The 18,586-nt window shown below is 37.8% G+C and overlaps 1 protein-coding gene across 1 annotated transcript; it reads right to left on the bottom strand.

Moving 5' to 3' along the window:
* Positions 1-298: 298 nt before the first annotated feature.
* LOC107798201 (putative sodium/metabolite cotransporter BASS1, chloroplastic) lies at positions 299-5,012 on the bottom strand. Its single transcript, XM_016621171.2, has 7 exons — positions 4,320-5,012; positions 3,474-3,614; positions 1,786-1,941; positions 1,547-1,668; positions 1,277-1,438; positions 1,136-1,196; positions 299-596 (listed from the first exon to the last, which is right to left on the bottom strand). Exons 1-7 carry the CDS (start codon positions 4,704-4,706, stop codon positions 408-410), a joined length of 1,218 nt encoding a protein of 405 aa, XP_016476657.1. The 5' UTR covers positions 4,707-5,012; the 3' UTR covers positions 299-407.
* Between the last annotated feature and the right edge of the window lie 13,574 nt (positions 5,013-18,586).

Genomic DNA, 18,586 nt, shown 5'->3' with positions numbered 1-18,586 from the left:
ACCTCTCCTACAAAGTGATCTTGACAATGATTCAGAAGACGAAATGGAATCGAGCTGGCAACATTAGCTTTGTACGCAAACATGTGGAAGTTCTAAGAACGATGTACCTGGGCAGTTCTGGATAGGGTTAAAAATAATGTTTACACTATTAGGTTAACTAGAAGAGAACTACTTGTAACTACCAATAACATGTGAAATTAGTAAACCTGAAAAAAGATGGCAGCCCGCCCACTTGGAACGACAAACTAAATTGTCAATGTAGATGAGCTAAATCCAACACGAATTTGTATTGAACTCATTTGGGACAGAATATAAACAGAGAGGAGTTACCAAGTTCACAACAATTTTATCAGCAGGAAAAAGTGGTTACCATGTTTGAACATGAATACTACGATTTTATCAGCCAACTATGATTTATCAGTGGCTTCCAGACTAGTTTTTGAATCAGAAGGGTCAATATATCTCCAAAAGAAACCTAAAGTACTGCCCATTATGTTCATAATAACAGCTGACATTGCAGGAGGTAATGCAACCAATGGGGATGCAAAATGTGCGGTCGCTAGAACCACTCCCAAGGAGGAATTCTGCATGCCAACCTGCAAGAGAATACAGAAAGAAAGTTAAATCACTGAAAAAGTCAATTTAAGCAGCAGGGAAATGAAAACTAAATCCTTATTGAAAATATGTTTAATAAGGAATCATAATCCGGTTTCCAGGTTTTAGTTGAAATTGGTTGTAGGTTTCATACAAGTGGAGGCAACAGCAGATACAAAACGGCGAAAACTGCAGATATAAATGTCAAACAGCAGCTAGTGGTTTTCACTTTTTGTAGCAGCGACTAAGTCATGTAAAAAATTGCTTATCCCCTCATAACTGGAAGCCATTTTTCACCTTTCTGAATTAAATATTTGCCCCTATGAGAGGAGCTGTATTTCAGATAACAAAACATTAAAAAGTACTACCTCCATTGCTAACTGAATGTCAACATAGACTAAAACGTCCAGTGTCTGCTGAGTTTTAGTTAGCTCATAGTCATAGCCAAAAGGGGTCAAAGGTTATCGCAAATAGAGATGCTACATATATAAAATGCCGAAGTACGGGAAGTTTTAAGCCCGATAGGAGAATAATTGAGTACCTCAATGGATATAGCACGTCTCTCAGGTTCCCTGAGACCACCCAAGGCTGCAGCCAGATACCTGCAGAAGGTCCTTATCACGACAACAAATTCCTACGAGACAAAAGACATTGAGTGTAACAAAAAGGAGTATGTTCTTACCCTACAAGGAATCCAGCAGAATGAAGCAAAAGTACAGCGATTACTACAGCCCCAAATTCACTCGCAAGTATTGCTTGAGCCTGATGAAATAGAGATAAATCAGAAGAAACTGACGTGTCAACCATTGAAGATCTCAGACGAACAACATTTTCTGAGAATACACTGAGATAAGAGAAGAAAAAAAGTTTAGGACATAAAGAAACAAAATTAATGACAGCTGAAAGTAACAAGCATCAATGTGATAATAACAAGAAGCTTAAACAACTAAACCTGCAAGCAAGAAGTGACGAAGTTAAGACTGCTAGAAGGGGAGCAAAAGGCGTAACAATTTTCACCGCTCTTGGAAATTTGCTCTGCAGATAAGAACCTAGGAGAATCGGAGCAACCACCACCTACAAAGAGTACCATGAAAAAGGAAGCAAATAAATAACTATAAAAAAAGAAACAAATTATTTGATGAATCAAAATGTAAGAATTGTAAGAAACAAATAAAGTGAAAATGAAGTAACCTGTAGTGTACTGATGGAAAGCTTAATAGCGTCCACAGGAACATATGTGCCGGCCAGAATCATTGTCAAGAGGGGGGTGAGAACAACTGCTCCAAGCGTGGTACATAATGTCATCACTACTGACAATGGTACATCTCCTTGTGCAATTAAGGTTACCTGTAATACTATCAGAAACGAAAAAATGATTAAATGTGGTAAGCCTATGGTTTTCTCTAAGACTGATTTCCTATTAACCAGAGCATCAATAGTCCTTTTTTTTTTTTTTCATTTCCTAAAAGTCAAGGTTGAGAGATCTAATATCTACTGTAAGACTGCAGATTGGCAAGCTAACTCAAATGAATTCTGTAATTTCACTATAACTATCTAACATATAACTCAACCATTTGCTAGATACCCCACCTAGTGGTGCAGCAAGTTAAAAAGACAAACTAAGCATTTGCATACACCTAATAAATTTTTGCTGTTGTCTGTGTCCTTTAGCAATTGTTTACGACTGATCATGTTAATGGAAGTAAATTTGACTTTAGAGAGTACAGATCCAATGTGTCACATTGTGATGCAACACATCAGAAAGTCATCTTCAAGATGTTAAACATAAAGTAATGGAAGGGAAAGAATGAGAAACCAATCATAAATGACTTGCTTTTTCCAGGTTAAGAGATGGTGCCAAAACAAAGTAGCATCTATGTATGTATACATAAATCTATCTGTAGATTATAGAGTAATCAGCTAGTTTAGTCCGATCTAAATATAAACGAACCTAAAGGTCATAAAGTCGAGGGAACTAGAACTTATCAAAAGGAAATATATTCTAGTCTAGGTTAAATAGGTAAATCATTGTTATTTTGTTGAGAGCTTAAACTAAATGTAGGTGTAGGATCGCTGGCGACCTAAGTTGCTCGGACTCGGGTGCGGGTGTCCAATACGGGTACGGTACGGATCTAGAAGTTGGATCCTTCATGATCCAAATTTAAAGATTCAGGGGTACGGATCCAGGTACGGATACGGGTGCAGGGATTCGGCTATAAATAATTTAAATATATAAAAAAGAGTCATAAAAATATGTATAAATTATGAGATATTATGTGAAAAACTTATAAAGGTATTTCGAGAATGAGAAAATATTGATCAAGAAGAGAATTCGAGAAGGAGATAAAAGGAAAAGGACTAACATAGAAATTCAGGTATTCCATTTTCTTCAATTTCACCTGAGCTTTTGTTTTGAGTTAAGAAATCATTATATAAGTCCCAAATTTCTTCTTCATTTTTGGTCAAAGTATCCAAAGTCGGTTGACCAAATCCGGTACGGATCCCATACCCACACCCACGTGTCGACACGGGTGCAACACTGAAAGTGAAGAGTCCGAGCAGCTTAGCTGGCAACTTCTCCTAATTTATCACAATCAATTGAAGCATTGCTGGTTCACACAAGATTACCCGATACAACATTACTAGACCACATGAAAAGAATTAGAAGAAAGCTATCTAACACTCCTACTCAATGCCAATTCATGACAAAAGATTCAGTTTTACACAATTAGGGTTGATTTAGATTCGAAAAAAAGGGTAAAAAATGTGTTCATATCCCACTGAAACTCATGCCATTAAAATTTAAACACGTCCAAAAGAAATTAAACCTAATATACTAGCCTAATAAGGATAAAAACACAAGAAAGAGTCATTCATACCACGTTGGACGCAGTACCCCCAGGGCAACAAGCAAGCAATATTAGACCAACGGAAATTGAAGGAGGGAGGCCCATAGATTTGCTAACTAGCACTCCGAAGGCTGGCATAATTGTATATTGAGCAGCACAACCAAAAAGAATCTGAAAGATGGAACAACAAAGATGTATTCAGCCTGCTATAGTTGTACCACTCTTTTGAAACTTACCATAGAAACTAAGTACTGACAATATCCCTTTCATTGTCATTAGTCCTTCATTGAGAAATGAGAGCCAATGGTTCATACTTCTGCTTTGGTTATACACCGGACCACTCTTTAGCCACATTTGAATAAAATTGAACTCACTAGAACAAAAAAGATTGCATTTGTAACAGCGCGCAAATTGAACTCATTTCCCGTGCTGCCATCGCTATCCGTCAGTGACATTAGTTACCCGATGTCACTCTTTAGAACAAGTTAACAGAATAATCCGTGGAGCCATGTAGTGAAGAAAACAGAATTCTGATTCAATATTACATTTAAATGCACTAAATTTCATCAACACACTAACATTAATTCCCCTATAATTGATTTGCATACTTGTATACAATCTAACAATAAGAAACTTGCGTTAAACCTGATATTGGTCTAAATCAAATGTACCTTGGGCCTAACTCAACCCAAATGCCAGCTCATGGGGAGAATTGCTTGAGACTATAAAAGGACCATGACTTGAAATCCGTAGCATGGAAAACATAACATGGGACCAACATTGGATAAAGGATTTAAATGAACTTTGGGTCTAACCCAACCCTATAAGCGAGCGAAAATGGGATGGCAAAAGAAGATGAAGGAGAAGTAGACTCACAGAAAGAGGCCTTTGCAAGAACAAGTTGAATAAGTCTTTGAGCTCCAAAGTGAGACCCATAGACAGCATTATAAACCCAAGAGCTAAACTATAAGAAGTAGGACCTGCATTTACAAACCATGAAAACGTAGATGGTCTCAAGCAGGCAACAATTCCACCAACAGTTACATAAACAGGGTAAAGGCTAGCTGCAGTTGACAGCCATTCTTCCCATCTAGATTTTACATGAACCACTGCCGCAGGAAGATTATGAGAATTTTCTTGAACACAATTGACAGTCAACAGCCTCTGCCTTGACATTTTTGGCCTTGTTGAAATGATAAGTTTCTTAAGGGGTATCTGTTTTGGGTATAAAGTGAGTGGAGTAAAGCAAAGAGAAAACGCCATTCTTGAATTCAATACTCCGATAGAAGCAAAAATCCAAGTTTTATTATAACTTGTTTTTTTATAAGGCTTCACATGAAGACTTTTTTGTGCGCAGATTGTTGGAGTTATTGGTACGTAGTTGATTTAGACAGAAAAAAGTAACGATGGGGAATTCATGGCATGGGGATTACTATATCAAGAGAATCAGGTAGGTCCACATGCCACTTTGAAACAGGTGTATTAATTGTGGTGGAAATCCAGCCGGCTAACTTTGACAGTACAGGTGTATTAAGTGGACGTCCAAATTCTGATTGCTCTATTGCGCCCTGTTGGATCTTTGTTGAAGGGAAAATATATAAATTGATACGACTTTTCTTTTCCTTTTTTATTTTCTTCACATGATATATTCTGCATCCTTGATTATGAATTATGGCATCTTAATCGTCAAACCTTCTCGTGGTAATTCTAAACTCTAATCAACTAACGACTAACTACCAAGATTTACGGTGTAATAGCACCGAATCAGTGAGAATTTCTCACACAATAACTGTTGACTTAAATTTTACGATCCCTCTCCCTCTTCTTTGATCCTAATGTAATAGAATTTCTTTTATTTCTATTTAAGTGTATGGGCTAAAAATTATCTTAGTTTAAGTTCAGACCATATTAGCACTAAGAGAGCCTTCAAGGACTGTCACGTGTCACAGAATAACTTTGACAAAAGGCATGTTCAAGGTCGAAGTAATCTCACAAGAGATAGACGGCGAGGTCGAGGAGTCAACGTAGATAAAGGTCGAGGACGAGCACTCGTTTTAAACGGAATAATAACGGTTAGTTTTAGGATAAGACCTTAAAGAGAATATTCCAGTGAATATTCTCTATATCTGTACTATTAGTTTTTTTTGGGGCATATGTTCCCTTATAAATAGAAAGAGACATAGTTATAGGAGACATTGAACACTCACTTGTAAGAGAAGATATTGACATTCACTGAGATTCTTGCTTTATTACATACATACAAAATATACCTTTTTCTTGAGATCCTTATCTAACTTTTCTCCCACGATCCAAGAAAAATCCGAATATTCAAAGGCGCATCAATTATTCAATCACTGTCAGAAAGAATACTAAAGAACTTCACCCTTTTCGGGTGATCCATATGCCTTTATTTACTTAAATGTCATTCTTTACTATTCATTACTATTAGATGCTATCTCCTTCATTGTTGGATCATCATCATTTATTGTTACATAGATCATACTCGTATTATCTTGCCAAACAAAATCAGTTAACACATCTTTTGGATATTAATATTGGCTAAGATTAACTCTATTTTACTAGAAAATATACTTGTTTAAACCTAAATCTAAATTTTAGGTCAAACAGTTTGACGCCGTCTGTGGGGATTTTCTTAGCTAATCATTTAGTTTCCACTAGATCTACTATCTATGTTATTTGCTAACCTAACGAGCTAGAAAGCTTTTCTCCTTTTTGCTCGTATAGAAATTTTCATGGCAGGAAACCAAGGAAACTGTAATGCCCCATAAACTTTCGCCAAGAAATTTAAGGTTTTGTGGTGCCAAAGTAGGCTAATGTATTATATTTTCGGACTTATTGGGTTGAACAGTACGTTGGGGAGTTGAATCATTTTGACCTCGCGAAGCCAGGTCTGTAGCGCGCTAGACAGTGCTATATCCCTCGCGAAACCAGGTCTGTAGCGCGCTAGACCGTGCTATATCCCTCGCGAAGCCTGGTATTTAGCTCGCTATAGAGCTCGCGAAGCCTAGTATTTAACTCGCTATAGAGCTCGCGAAGCCTGGTATTTAGCTCGCTACAGAGCTCGCGAAGCCTGAAATAGCTCGCTACAGAGCTCGCAAAGCCTGGTATTTAGCTCGCTACAGAGCTTGCAAAGCCTGGTTTGTATCTCGCTACAAAGCGTTCCTAGCCCGGTCTGTAGCCTGGTCCGGAATTTGGAGGGGTTTTTTATAACCCGACCCCCATTTTATTTAACTTGTTTAAGGTTCATATTTTTGGGTATTTTCTGGTGTTTTAGAGAGAGGGAAGAGCGATTTTAGAGAGACGAAAGGAAGGACTAAGGATTTCACTATTCTACCTTGAATCAAACCTTGAAATCGCATCAAAGGGTTGCTAGAGCTTCAAAGAGGTAAGAATTTCTTTCCCCGATCCTTCAATTTCGAAATCTAACTAGAAATGGGTAATTAGTAAGATGATTCTTGGATGTGAGAGTATTAGTTATACATGCTTGTACCAATAAGGTTGTGGGAAGATTTTTAAGTTTAAATGGGTAAAGATTGGGTTGAAAAATGGTAAAAATTTTCAAAGACTTTATTTGAAGATTTGAAGGGCACTCTGATATCGGAATTCGATAATTTTTATATGGTTGAACTCGTATCGGAACGGGTGTTCGAATTTTGTGAGTTTTTTTCGAGATTCGAGACGTGGGTCCCACTGTCAATTTTTAAAATAAATTTTGGATTTTAATATGAAATATTAGTAATTTCATATGGAATTAATTCCTACGATTCGTATTGAGTATATTGAATTATTTGCGACTAGATTTGAAGCGTTTGGACACGAATTCGCGAGGCAAAGGTTTATTGAAATTTTAAATTTGGTTGCGAAGCGAGGTAAGTATTTTGCCTAACCTTGAGTGGAAAAATTACCCCTTAGGCATTGAGTCTTATGTGAAAAGTGTGTAATTGGAAATTATGTACGCGAAGTGACGAGCACGTACTTGGTTTATATGTGCAAATTATATCGGTTAAAATTCGTAGACGCCCTTATGTATTAAATTGAAAAATTGTTGGAACTTAGTGAATCCTTGAATTATCATGCCTCATTCCTTGTTTGTCGAATTTGTATTTTATATGATAATTGATGTTATTGTCACTTAAATTTTTATATGAATTCTGTGTGTTTGTTGATTTGATATCTTTCTTGAAATTAAATTCATTATGGAATCCTTATCTGTAAGTAATTATTAAATAAGTTTATAATGAAGAATTAATTTATATTTATTAAAAACTGGATTAAAGAAGGTGTTGTCCTATGCTGAGTTACTTTTCCATCTCTGTTATTGTTTTGAAGTTTTATATACTTTGTGTGGAGCCTTAGGCTATTTGTTGAGAAATTTACTGATTTTACTACATCTTTGAAGTTTGGTTGTGGTTGGTGGGCAAATTGTGATATGAATTGTTATATTGTATTATCGTTTAAACACTCTCCATGATGTTATTTATGCTTCCTACTTTGCTTGTTAATGATATACATATGCTTGGTAAGGAAGAGTGTAAAGCACGAAGGGTGATGCCGTGCCATTTCATATACATTATCATGCAAGGGAGAGTGTAAAGCACGAAGGGTGATGTCGTGTCATTTCATATACATTATCATGTGAGGGAGAGTGTAAAGCATGAAGGGTCATGCCATGCCATTTGAGAGTGTAAAGCACGAAGGGTGATGCCGTGCCATTTGAGAGCGTAAAGCACGAAGGGTGATGCCGTGCCATTTCAATTATATTATCACGTGAGGATGAGAGTAAAAGCACGAAGGGTGATGTTGTGCTATTATTTTTATATTATTATATGTTCATGGCATAAGGGTGTTTCCGTGTAGGCGAGGATAAGAGACATACATTATATTGTGATATCTTTTTGTTGTGTATATATTTATGTCTTTATCTTGAGATGTTATTGTGCACATATATTTTCTATGTGACTTGTAGTCGTTGTTGCTTCCTATATGCCTATCACTTTATTTCTTTTATTGTTATTGGCATTTTCCCACCTAGTTGGTACTGTTATATGTATGCACGGTGAGAAAGATATAAATGCATGAAGGGTGTTGCCGTGCCAATTGATTTGATCTACATATATATATTGGGTGAGAATGAGACAATATATTGGGTGATATGTTGAATATATTTTTCATGCCAGGAAAGTTAAATGAGGTGTCACATGGTGACTTTTTGACACTTGTCTATAAAAAAATGGCTTGAATTGTTATTATAATCGGCTTACTTAGTCTTAGAGACTAAGTACCATCACGACGCCTGTGGTGGGACTTTGGATCGTGACAAGTTGGTATCAGAGCTCTAGGTTCATAGGTTCTACGAGTCACTGACGAGTTTAGTAGAGTCTTGCAGGATCGGTACGGAGACGTCTGTACTTATCTTCGAGAGGCTACAGAGCTAGTAGGAAAATTTCCATTTCTTTTATTCCTTATCGTGCGACATTCATTCAGCTTGAAGCATATATCTTATGTTCTTTTGCATCCACTCATGTATGAAATTGCGCACTCGGTATCAACTATGAGCCAATGGTTCATGCTACTACAAAGGGTCTATAAGGGAGTCGGGGTTGCTCAACCATTATTACAACGTGTCATCCAGATCGAGATGTGGAAGTATTGAGAGATCATTCAGTTGTGCACACGGGGGTGCAGCAAGTTCTGGCATCTGGTTGATAAGTACGATCTTAAGAAGGTTTAATTAGTTGCCTAATCGTCACAATCATGGTAGGGTCATGGGGTGGATGTAGATCTGAAGATAATTGGTGGTATTTGAGATTATGTCGTTCATATGGGATTTCTATTTAGCGAAGTTTACATACTAGTAGCCCAGGGCACTGGAGGAAGCGAGTTTAACTGTCACGAGGATGACATGCGCCAAATAAAGGGCTTGAGGTGTCTTATGACCGGTGTCGTACGAGCGATGAAGGTTAGTATTGTGGATCATCGGACTGTGTCCTATGGCTTCGCGCCAAGTGAAGGGAGTCCACTATCAACGATCAGATTGTGGGGTCATGTATTATATCAGTTTTGGCCTAAGATGTACATATGTAGTATCGAAAGGTTCTACGAAACTCGTATATGATTAAGAGCTAAGATTTATATGGGATGATGCTGGGACTAGCGGTATTCCCGCATCCTTAATAATTCTACATTTTAGTATAAGTAGGATCACTGAAACAATTTCAGAATACTCGGAGTGCTCCAGTAAGTTCTTTTAATACACCATCGGCACGGGGTTCCTATAATGGCTATTCCAGTTATCAGGCACATGCTCAGTATAAGCAGCCGAACCTGTAGAGGGGGTTGTTATCAGTGTGGTGATACCAGGCACATCATGTGAGATTTGTCTAAGACTTGGGAGAGGCAGATTTTATCAGAATACTCAGGCTACAGGCTCTATTCCAGTTACTACCCCACATGCACAGTCAGTTAGGGGTGGAGGACATGCGGGTAGAGGGCGCCCTAGAGGGGGAGGCCCGACCCGTTGATATAATTGGTATGATATGGATGAGGCTACACTAGATGGTGTCATTACTTGTACTATCCTAATTTGTTATAAAGGAATATTTTCCTTAGTTTGATTCGATTTTAAGTATCAAGGCGAGTCCTCCTATTATGCTCCACTTATGAGTGAGTTTTGTAATTTCAAAACCTATTTATGTGTTTATCCCTATTGGGAGATTTGATGGTGTTAGCCAGTATCTATCATTTTGTTTTGTACACCATTATGGGCTATGAGTCCAAAAGTGACTTTCTATTACTCACTACAGTAGGTTTTGATGTAATTTCTGGATAATTGATTACAATTTTATGAATTATATGCCCTACCGGTATGGGGGGTTCATTATGTGTTGTGAAATTGTTTCACGGAATTTATTAAAAAGAAGAGAAAAAAAGGAAAATTTCAGTTGGCACAATGTGCAAAGTACTTGTGAATGAGAATTGAGGATGGGATCCTCGTGGTTTAACGCGATTTGATATGTTTAACCCGGACTGCGTGCCGCGGTGGAAGTTATATCAGGATGAGGTTCTTGTAGTTAAATTCATGTGTTTTAAATTCTCCCTTTGTGAAAATTTAATTTGTACTATAGTACTGATAGGGAGTCATGCCTGTTAGGCTTATATGATAATTCTTGTATGTGTTTTTCTGTGCATATTTAGCCATTTTGTGCTGTGATTATTGAGTTTTAGCCCACGAGGTGAGTGCCCAGGTGGCGTTAAATATGACTCGTTAAGTCGGGTAAATAATTATGAGGTCTTCATGCATCACGTTTTGCTGTCAATATTGTGAAGGTTTGAAAAAAGATTTTAGTTAACATGAGGTTAATTGGCAATGTTGTAATTGATTATGAATAATTATTAAAACCATAGATGTGGTTATGGGCATACATATGATGTGTGTATAGGCACGAGTTGCTACAGCCGGTTCAAGGCTCAAATATGTCAAAGAAGAATCATCATTCAATGGTCAAATATATTGGGTAGGAAATTTTATGTTCATATTCATGCTAGCACATCTTAAGGTAATTGTTGAAGGTAGCCAAAGGTCTAGTTTGAGTGTTCGGCATAGAGATTTAGAGTTGAAGAAAATGAACGGGTTATTCTCACGATTTTCTCTATGGATATATTGGGTGAACTGCTAATAAAGGTAAAATTTGTGTAGTCACATTAGGCCTTATGAAATCTGAAGGAAATAGGCCAAACTATGAGCATGATGTTTCCCCTATCATTGTCCTCCATGTACCCGGTATTTCATGTGTCTATGTCTAAGAAGGTAGTTGGAAATCCTTTATCCATCGTTCCGGTGGAAGCTAGTGGAGGTGAAGTAAATGAATAATTGGCCTATGAGAGGTACTTAATTGTCATCCTTGTTAGATAGGTTCGGAAGTTGAGATTTGCCTCTGTCGAGTGTCATGGAGAAGTATGTGAGTCGAGGAGGCCACCTCGAAGGCCGAAAGTGTTAAGGAAAGAAAATGTTCACGCTTGATTGTATAGTCAAATGATTGTGGATCGAAAGGTACTTCTATGTGTTATGATTCAAATAGGTACTTCTAGATGCCACTTTTGTTAATCTAATGTCAATAATGTTGAAATTTGTATTATTGGTATGTTGTGATGATTTATCGAGTTGTGGATGTGTTGTCAGAAGTGGTTTTGGTATTTTTCTGCCAGGTGGATAGGCCCAAATACAGAGGAAGCTCTGCCGAAATTTCTAAAAAGTTTGGGAGTTAGTCAAATTTGGGAGCCTGAGATGTGTGAGAGAAGAGATGTGTTATGTTAGGTGTTTGGGGCGGACTCCAATTCTCATTCGAGGATGAATGATCCTAAGCGGGGGAGAATGTAATGCCCCGTAAACTTTCGCCAAGAAATTTAAGGTTTCGTGGTGCCATGGTAGGCTAAAGTATTGTATTTTCAGACTTATTGGGTTGAACAATGCATTGGGGAGTTGAATCATTTCGATCTCGCGAAGTCTGGTCTGTAGCGCGCTAGACCGTGCTATATCCCTCGCGAAGCCAGGTCTGTAGCGCGCTAGACCGTGCTATATCCCTCGCGAATCCAGGTCTGCAGCTCGCTAGATCGTGCTATATCCCTCGCGAAGCCTAGTATTTAGCTCTCTATAGAGCTCGCGAATCCTGGTATTTAGCTCGCTACAGAGCTAGCGAAGCCTGGTATTTAGCTCGCTACAGAGCTCACGAAGCCTGGTCTGTAGCTCGCTACAGAGCCAGCCTAGCCTGGTCTGTAGCCCGGTCCAGAATTTGGAGGGTTTTTTTATAACCCGACCCCCATTTCATTTAACTTGTTTAGGGTTCATATTTTTGGGTATTTTCTGGTGTTTTAGAGAGAGGGAAGAGCGATTCTAGAGAGAGGAAAGGAAGGACTAAGGATTTCACTACTCTACCTTGAATCAAACCTTGAAATCGCACCAAAGGGTTGCTAGAGCTTCAAAGAGGTAAGAATTTCTTTCCCCAATCCTTCAATTTCGAAATCTAACTAGAAATGGGTAATTAGTAAGATGATTCTTGGATGTGAGAGTATTAGTTATACATGCTTGTACCAATAAGGTTGTGGGAAGATTTTTAAGTTCAAATGGGTTAAGACTGGGTTGAAAAATGGTAGAAATATTCAAAGACTTTAATTGAAGATTTGAAGGGTAATCAGATGTCGGAATTCAATAATTTTTGCATGGTTGAACTCGTATCGGAACGGGTGTTCGGATTTCGTGAGTTTTTCCGGGATTCGAAACGTGAGTCCCACTGTCGATTTTTATAATGAATTTCAGATTTTAATATGGAATAATAGTAATTTCATAAGGAATTAATTCCTACGATTCGTATTGAGTATATTAAATTGTTTGTGACTAGATTTGAAGCGTTCGGACACTAATTCGCGAGGCAAAAGTTTATTGAAATCTTGAATTTGGTTGCGAAGCGAGGTAAGTATTTTGCCTAACCTTGAGTGGGGGAAATTACCCCTTAGGCATTGAGTCTTATATGGAAATTGTGTAATTGAAAATCATGTGCGCGAGGTGACGAGTATGTACTTGGTTTATATGTGCAAATTATATCGGTTAAAATTCATAGATGCCCTTATGTATTAAATTGAAAAATTGTTGGAACTTAGTAAATCCTTGAATTGTCATGCCTCATTCCTTGTTTGTCGAATTTGTATTTTATATGATAATTGGTATTATTGTTACTTGGATTTTTATATGAATTCTGTGTGTTTGTTGATTTGATATTTTTCTTGGAATTAAATTCATTAGGGAATCCTTATCTGCAAGTAATTATTAAATAAGTTTAGAATGAGGCATTAATTTATATTTATTAAAAACTGGATTAAAGAAGGCGTTGTCCTATGCTGTGTTACTTTTCCGTCTTTGTTGTTGTTTTGAGGTTTTATATGCGTTGTGTGGAGCCTTGGGCTATTTGTTGAGAAATTTACTGATTTTACTACATCTTTGGAATTTGGTTGTGGTTGGCGGGCAAATTGTGATATGAATTGTTGTATTGTGTTATCGTTTAAACACTCTCCATGATGCTATTTATGATTCCTACCTTGCTTGTTAATGATATACATATGCTTTGTCACGACCCAATTTCACCTATAGGTCGTGATAGCGCCCAACACTACGGCTAGGCAAGCCAACATAATAAATTAAGCATACATTGACAAAATTTAAAACCAAGAGAAATAATAAAACCCAAATTCTACCAATGTGTGTGCCAAGACCTGGTGTCACAAGTGTATGAGCATCTAGTAGATTATACAAAACCTCAAATATTGTCTGAAATAAAAATAGATAGAATGAAAAAATACAAGGAGAGACACTAGCAGCTGCAGAACGGATCAGAAAGGTAGCTCACCACTATGCCCCTGGATAATGTGGGTGTAAGACGATAGGTCCCCCACTAGTACTTGCCTCAGGTCCTGCACAAAAAAGTGCAGCAAGTGTAGTATGAGTACGGAAACAACGTGTGCCCAGTAAGTATCAAGCCTAATCTCGAAGTGGTAGAGACGAGATGACCGATTTTGACACTCACTATGGGTCAATAATAATAATTGAAATACAACTAGGATATTTAAATCAACATGATTTACAGAATTTAAAATAATTTATTTAATCAGCGAAAATAATCAAATTTCTTCAAATGCAACAATTCTCAATATATTAATTAAATTCCTTCAATTCAAATAATTTATAATTTATCAATTAAATATCATTTACAGGAATAACAATTAATTCTTTAACAAGCAAGAATAATAATTGATAAAATTCTAAGGATTTTTCAATTTATCAATTAGTTTCGCAAGCTGAAATAAACTATTAAAGTATCGTAGCACAATTTCTGCCGAGGATGTACGGCCCGATCCAGAGTGTCGTGTACACTGCCGAGGGACGTACGGCGCGATCCATAGATGCATTTATCCTGCCGAGGCATTCGGCCCGCTCCACAAGAAAGGAGGACATTTTTATGTACCTCCGGAAGGAGAGTATATTTATTATAAGATAAATTCGGGAGGAGAACAATTTCTTTTAACAATTAATTAATTTAAATAGAAAATCAAACCTATGAATTTTCCATCCTTTAATATTTTTATCTAATAATTCACAACATATATATAAATATATCAAATAATATTAATTAAACTGGGAATACAATTTACACAAGTAATTCATGCTTTGAGTCCTAAACTACCCAGACTTTAGCACGTAGCCGCCGCAATTATCAACAATTATTCAATTTAATCCCTATGGGGTAATTTCCCCCTCACAAGATTAGACAAGAGACTTACCTCGTCTCAAAGTCCACTTTCCGATTATTGCGTCGCGTAAAATTCTCGATTTAATGCCGAAAAATCCGAAACTATCCAAAAATTATATAAAATAATTAATATATGTTCAAAAATTCGAAATTCATCTATTAAATAAATTGCCCTATCCAAAATGGTAAAATTCCTAAAATTTACCCCGGGTCCACGTGCTCGGATTCTGGAAATTTTCGGATAAAAATGTTACCCATAATCTCAAGAACTTGAATATATAATTTCTACCCAATTCCATAACTATTTTCGTGGTTAAAATCTCACTTTTATAAAAATCTAAGTTTTCCATCTAAATCTTTGATTTCTAAGATTTACTAGTTATAATCTACTTATAATCTATGTATTTAACTCAAGGGGTGTAGAATTAACTTACCTCCAAGTTGTTAGTTGAAATCTCCTCTCAAAAAGCTCCAAAATCGCCCAAGAATGGAAGAAAATGGGCAAAAATGGTGAATTCCCGTTCTTTTAAGCTTTCTGCCAAACAGGTCTTTCGTAGCTGCGGACAGTGTACCGCACCTGCAGCTTCCGCACCCGCGGTAAATCCTCGCAGGTGCGAGTCTCACTAGCCTTGGTCAAACCCGCATCTGCGTACACTGCTACGGACATGCGCGATTGCAGGTGCGCCAAAATTCCGCATCTGCGGCGATAGCCTCCCCTTCCCTTTTCCGCTTCTGCAAAGAAATCTCGCATCTGTGAGTTCCACGCCTGCGAGCTTCTGTCACATCTGCGAATGTCGCACCTGCGACTGGCCAAGCGCAGGTGCGATTCTGACAGTAGCTGGGAGCTTCAGTTTTGGCTCCCAACTTCCAACTTAGTCCGAGCCTCGTCCGATTGACACTCGGGGCCCCCGGGACCCTGCCCGAACATACCAACAGGTTTGAAATCATAAAACGGACTTGCTTGAACTCTCGGAACATGTAAAACAACATCAAATCTAAGAATCATACCCTAAACCAAATTGATTCAAACTTAAGAATTTCAAGTTCTTCAATTTACTTCCAATGCGCCGAAATATACTTAAACTACTCGGAATGACACGAAATTTCGCGTGCAAGTCTTAAATCACTATACGGAACTATCCCCAAACTCGGAATTCCAAACGGACTTCAATTCCTCAAAAACCTACCCCAAACCAAATTTAAAGAATTTTAAACCTTCAAATAGTTAATTTTTACTATTAAGCGTCAAAATGCTCCTGGTTTATCCAAAACCCGATTCGAACATACGCCCAAGTCCAAAATCATCATACGAATCTATTGGAACCGTTAAATCCCGATTCCGAGGTCGTTTTCTCAAAATGTTGACCGAAGTCAAACTTGTCCATTTAAAGCTAACTTAAGGAACCAAGTGTTCCGATTTCAACTCATACACTTCCAAATCCTGAACCAACCATCCCCGCGAGTCATAAATTAATAAAAGCATGTTCGGGGAGTTTTATTTGAAGGAACGGGTTTCTAAAAGTTAAAATGACCGGTTAGGTCATTACATGCTTGGCAAGGAAGAGTGTAAAGCACGAAGGGTGATGCCGTGCCATTTGAGAGTGTAAAGCACGAAGGGTGATGCCGTTCCATTTCAATTATATTATCACGTGAGGATGAGAGTAAAAGCACGAAGGGTGATGCCGTGCCATTATTTTTATATTATTATATGTTCATGGTACAAAGGGTATTTCCGTGCAGGCGAGGACAAGAGACATACATTATATTGTGATATTTTTTCGTCGTCTATACATTCATGTCTTTATCTTGAGATGTTATTGTGCACCTATGTTTTCTATGTGACTTGTAGTCGTTGTTGCTTCCTGTGTGCCTCTCACTTTATTTATTTTATTGTTATTAGCATTTTCCCACCTAGTTGGTACTGTTATATGTATGCTCTGTGAGAAAGAAATAAATGCACGAAGGGTGTTGTCGTGCCAATTGATTTGATCTACATATATATTGGGTGAGAATGAGACAAGTGCACGAAGGTATTACCGTGTTATTTGATGTGATATGGATATATATACATATATATATATATATATATACATATTTTATGATTATGAGATGAGGTGTCACAAGGTTACTTTTATTTGAAAGGATTATATTCCAAATATTATTTGAAAGAATTAAATTCGAAAGACATTTATTTGAAAGACATTTATTTGAAAGAATTATATTTGAAGGATATTATTTGAAAGAATTATATTCGAAAGATATTTATTTAAAAGAATTATATTTGAAGGATATTTAATTGAAAGTAGTATGTTCGAAATATATTTATTGGAAAGGATTATATTCTAGAGATTTCTATTGAAAAACTTGTAGATGAAAGATATTTATTTTGAAGGACTTGATTATTGGTTTTACTTGTGTTCATTACCCGTTTGAGCAATATTTATGGAGTTCTTGCTGCCTTAATGAGGAGTCACAAGTTGATTATTGTTGCCATCACTGCTATTTGTTTTCTATTATTTTTGTATGCTATATTGCACAGGTTATTTGACTAGTGAGTGTCTTGACTGTACCTCGTCACTACTCCACCGAGATTAGTCTTGATACTTACTGGGTACCGACCGTGGTGTACTCATACTACACTTCTGCATATTTTTGTGCAAAGCCATGTATTAGAGATATCGGATTCGGACAAAGTTAGAGTGTGACTGCAAGGACTTAAGGTAGAGCTGCTTGGTCGTCGCAGTCCCTTGGAATATTTTCATTTTTATTGTACTGTTAATTTCTTATTCGAACAGTAATGTATACACTGTCCTCGAGATCATTCCATGTATTCAGTTAGAGTTCGTGACTCAGTATTACCAGTCTTGGGAGGTTGTTTGAATATTTTCGCTGTTGGTTTTGACACTTGTATTGTATAAAAAAATTGCTTGAATTGTTATTATAATTGTCTTACCTAGTCTTAGAGACTAAGTGCCATCACGACGCCTGTGGTGGAATTTTGGGTCATGACATAAACGGAACGAGGGCGACAGGTGACGTCCCCAGTAACCTCATGAACGCTATGAGAGCTATGAAACACTGGGAGATGATGTGACACCCACTTCCTCCCCCATGCGCGAGAGGTCGCCTCCCCCTCATTGTAGCACAACGAAACCAAATAGAAAATGGCCTTCCATGTCCGCAGGAGAAGGGAAGCCACCTGCCATGAAAAAGCTCTTCGAAGCATGGTTGATCGATACCTTAGTAAGCGTGCTCAACAAACAAGTTCCATGCACGACTATAGAAACCACGAAAGCCCATACGGTATAGCGAGGAGACGAGCAAGGCGATCAACCAGACCCTCTAACGCTAGGTATAACTCATAATATTACTGACAGTGCAGGTTACTGTGTCCTCGCCGCTATTTTGAAGAGAATGGAAGAAATGGAGATGAGAACTAAACACTCAGAGACCAAATGAAATAACACCAAGGACGAGTTGACAAGATACCAGGTGCCCCTAAGCTACTACCAAAAAGGGACGCCGACAGGTTCGTAAAGTATCCATATAGAGAGGAAGCGTCCCCGCATGCCATACTAAAGACCTTTAAAATGCCACCATATCTCAGGATATACGATGGGACAACCGACCCCGAAGATCACGTGACTCATTACGTCACCGCCGTAAAGGGCAACGACCTCACCAAGGAACAAGTGTCCTCCATTTTGCTGAAGAAATTCGGCAAAACCCTCACTGGAGGGGCATTAACATGGTATTCACAGCTACCAGCCCACTCCATCGAAACATTCAAAGAAATGGCCGATAAGTTCGTAACGGTGCATGTCG

This window comes from Nicotiana tabacum, chromosome 2, assembly GCF_000715075.1.
Source record: "Nicotiana tabacum cultivar K326 chromosome 2, ASM71507v2, whole genome shotgun sequence".
NCBI lineage: Eukaryota > Viridiplantae > Streptophyta > Magnoliopsida > Solanales > Solanaceae > Nicotiana > Nicotiana tabacum.
The sequence above is the reverse complement of the archived record's forward strand: the minus strand, read 5'-3'. Positions and strand labels throughout refer to the sequence as shown.

What these genes read in the sequence shown, in the direction of transcription:
- LOC107798201 (XM_016621171.2), bottom strand. Translation starts at nt 4,706, where the DNA reads ATGGCGTTTTCTCTTTGCTTTACTCCACTCACTTTATACCCAAAACAG. An exon ending in TTTCCATCAGTACACTACAG is followed by an intron (nt 1,669 to 1,785) that starts GTTACTTCATTT and finishes TACTCTTTGTAG; the next exon opens with GTGGTGGTTGCTCCGATTCT. An exon ending in GACGTGCTATATCCATTGAG is followed by an intron (nt 597 to 1,135) that starts GTACTCAATTAT and finishes ATTCTCTTGCAG; the next exon opens with GTTGGCATGCAGAATTCCTC.